This window comes from Propithecus coquereli, unplaced genomic scaffold, assembly GCF_000956105.1.
Source record: "Propithecus coquereli isolate 6110/MARCELLA unplaced genomic scaffold, Pcoq_1.0 Scaffold49, whole genome shotgun sequence".
Classification (NCBI taxonomy): domain Eukaryota; kingdom Metazoa; phylum Chordata; class Mammalia; order Primates; family Indriidae; genus Propithecus; species Propithecus coquereli.
In genome coordinates, this window is record NW_012150729.1 from 7,704,790 (window position 1) to 7,708,276 (window position 3,487).

Genomic DNA, 3,487 nt, shown 5'->3' on the forward strand with positions numbered 1-3,487 from the left:
AATTCTTACTTGAATCTTGAATGTAAGATTTCCAGTCAAACTCAACAACAGTTTCATTTACAAATGTGCCATTGTAATTCACAGTTATATTCATCTCTATACTGTGTTCCTCCAGGGAAGTATTGGTGGGAGGCCATTGAACACATTTATTCCGCAGGTTGCCCATGAAGAGCTGTAGCCCAATTAGCGCAAACACACTCAGACAGAACACAGTCAGGATCATTACATCTGAGAGCTTCTTCACTGACTGGATCAGGGCTCCCACAATGGTTTTCAGGCCTGAAAGAAAGAATCCTATTACTGGGAATTCTTAACGCGTCTGAAATAATAAAAACTTCCCACAATTCTCTTTGAAAATGTAGATTTCATGCATAAGTCCAAAAATGTTTGCAATGCTAATGGAAGAGAAACACTTCATGGAAGACTGAAGAAACTTATGGAGGTGAACTCCAGAAAAGTAAGGATGTAAACAATGAAATGAAGATCCATATCCCATTATGTTCGGAGGAAATAACGGGAGATTCCTGGTCTTCATCAAGCCCATATTAAGGAAAGGGTCTTGTCTTTTTGTTTGCCACTGAAGCTTACCCCACACTTTCATTAGGGTCACTTGTCAGTTTTATAACAAATTGACTGAATACATATTTTTAAGTTCCTATTTGTAAGTTGGAAAGGTTTTGCTATAAAGCTGAAGGTGGTTTGAAGTATAATTGCACTTTAAGATAATAAATTCTTCATGCAGACTCATGCTATTCTTTATTATCTTATTCACTTGTCTTTTGTTAGCAAAAGACTTGCAAAATTTATGTTGTATATACATAGTCACCAATGGCTATAATGAATAAGAAATTATAGATTGGCACATTCAACAGGAAACAAATTCTTGGTAAAGCTAACATGGTGGAAAAAAAAAAAAACCCATTATATCTCTAAGTACAAATCACAGAGATGTAAATAATGGCAGGGTCTCACATAAGAAACCGTTAAACCCCAAGACTGATAAAAGTTATGCCCAGACAACAGGAATCATTTTCTGTGAACACCTAATCTATGATTCCCAATTTTCTGCAGTGCTAAATGTCAAGCAAAGAGGCTGGTGCTGAGAAAACATGACCGGCCCGCCTTGGCGTTTAACCTAGCTCTCACCTGGAATGACTGAAATCGTTTTCAATGCTCGGAGAACTCTGAATGTTCTCAGCGCTGAGACATTGCCCAGGTCCACAAACTCCGTCACATATCTGTAATAGGGAGTTCACACACAAACACAATAACAGGATACAAAGAAAGAGCTGTCGGTGCAAGGAGCCTGTGCTTTACTCTAATCACTTCTTACCTGGAATTACAGAAATAGTTTTCAAAGCTCTCAAGACTCTGAAAGTGCGAAGAGCTGAAAAATTGCCTAGGTTTACAAATTCTGTTACATACCTGTAGAATTAAATCAGAGTTATTCACGATTTTAGCAGGATTTATATTATTTGTGCAGGTCTTTTATAAAGACCTTCTTGGGTGATTTTAAATGATAAATACCGTAAGTGGCAAATTAAAAATTAGAATCCATCATTGTGGCTTTAGTCACATAATTTTTAAGGCCATTAACTAAAGGTAAACTTCATGAAGTATACATCCCTGTTGCCGTCTTGGAAAGTAATGTAGTCAATGTGTAATAATGTAATCAACAATTACATAGGAGAATTAAGTAAAAAGGAAATAAATCTTGGCTGTGGTTTTAGGGTTTCAAGTTAGAAAAAAATGCATGCAATCAATCATTCAACAGAATTTAAGCATGAAAATGCAGACAGCTTTATTGCCTTTATGTATGAAATAAGGTTTTCCTAGAGTAACTTTTAAATGAAATTTAGGAAAATCAAGAAGAAAAATATTTTATGGGGGCCCAATGTTGCCCCTGCCATTATTGCTATTTTATTTTGAAGAAACAGAAGTCCTATATGCCTTCTTTTGAGCTGAGGCCAGAGAGCTTGGAGAACAATCGGATATGAAATTAAAACCAGATAGGCAGTATTTGAAACCCTGAGTATGTCAGCGCCACCTCTCCTCCTATCCACCCCATCACATCTGCAAGAGGCCCATCAGCTCCTGGAGGAAGGCTGAGGGCAAGTGGTATTGGTCCACCTTCCTCCACACTCTACTTTCACCTCCTCCTAAACGGCTTTCCATTATTTTTCTAGCTCTCTTCCTGGGAAAGTTTACCACTAGGAAAAAATATGGGGAGCAGAAGTTGTGCATAGTACTGGGTGAAGATGGGTAAGAGATAAGGGTGGGGTTTCGTCTGAGGGTAAAGAAAGCTGAAGAAAGCCATAAAGGGAAAGAAGAGAGGAAGAAAGGAAAAGGGTCGGGAGAGAAACAGAAAGAGGCAGAGAAAATGTGTCCATTTCTAAGTCTTAATAATCAATTCGCTGATGAAATAATAATTTGAAATATTAAATACAAAATATACCAAATAACTTATTTTTTCCTGTTTGATTTGCTGAGTTTTTTGATGTTAGTATTTCTATTATTCTACTAAACTAATAAAAGAAGCTGTGCATAATCTGGGCAAGGTCAGTGCAAATCTATGGGGCCAATAGAATATTTTGTGGCTGTAATATTTAAAAGCCATTTTCACAGATGTATTGTGAATATACTTGTGCTTTCATATTAGGGAGTGCGTGTGTGTGTGTGTGTGTGTGTGTGTGTGTGTGTGTGTGCTGGAAGAGCAGCACGTATGAAATTTGCTGACAGATGTTTGTTACATGTGAAAATTATAGTTTCAACTACTGCAAAGACTTTATGCCACAGTGAAATGCCACTTAGACCTCTAAGACCTCTTGTGCTAAATTAAAACCCAGACCTTAAATGTGTAAATCACACCAACATGTTCTACAGTTAAAACAAACCTACTCTTTAAAAGCATAAGCACTCATAGAAAACCAAATTACGTTCTCTTTCGAAGTCTCAAAAAAGGCACTTACGCAAATGTAATGACAGTGAAATCGAGCCAGTTCCATGGATCTCGAAGGAAAGTAAAATCTTCTAAACAGAAGCCCCTTGCAATAATTTTTATAAGTGATTCAAAAGTATATATTCCTGTGAAGGTGTACCTGAAAGCAAGTATCGAAAAAATTGATAAAGTAGTAATTTTCTTTTATAGTATATTAATTTTTTATCACTGTCAGTGGAATAGATGAACACTAAAAAAGGAAACTAAGCAATTCGATTTTATATTCACAGAAATAATAAAACATAAACCTAAATTTAAATTCATCTCCCTAATACATGAAGAGTTGTTTTTAAAGTGTTCTTAAGAGTAGTGTGAGAAATATGAGCAATTAAAGTCTATTTAGCCACCTTCTGAAATGTCTTGGCATTGACATAAATGAACATAGCTTCCTGAGAGTTATCCGGTATGTTCAATGATGGAGTACCCAATCAATAATATTGCAGAAGCATAAAATGATTTCCTTTAGGGAGCAAAAAAAAAAAAAAAAAA

General features: G+C 36.1%; 1 protein-coding gene across 1 annotated transcript in view; it reads right to left on the minus strand.

The window, feature by feature from the left end:
• Positions 1 to 3,487, minus strand: part of SCN1A (sodium channel, voltage gated, type I alpha subunit) — a 179,325-nt gene that overhangs the window by 79,715 nt on the left and 96,123 nt on the right. Inside the window, 3 exon segments of the mRNA XM_012655823.1 lie at positions 10 to 279; positions 1,147 to 1,238; positions 2,970 to 3,131. Of these exon segments, the coding sequence (XP_012511277.1) occupies positions 10 to 279; positions 1,147 to 1,238; positions 2,970 to 3,131 (524 nt within the window).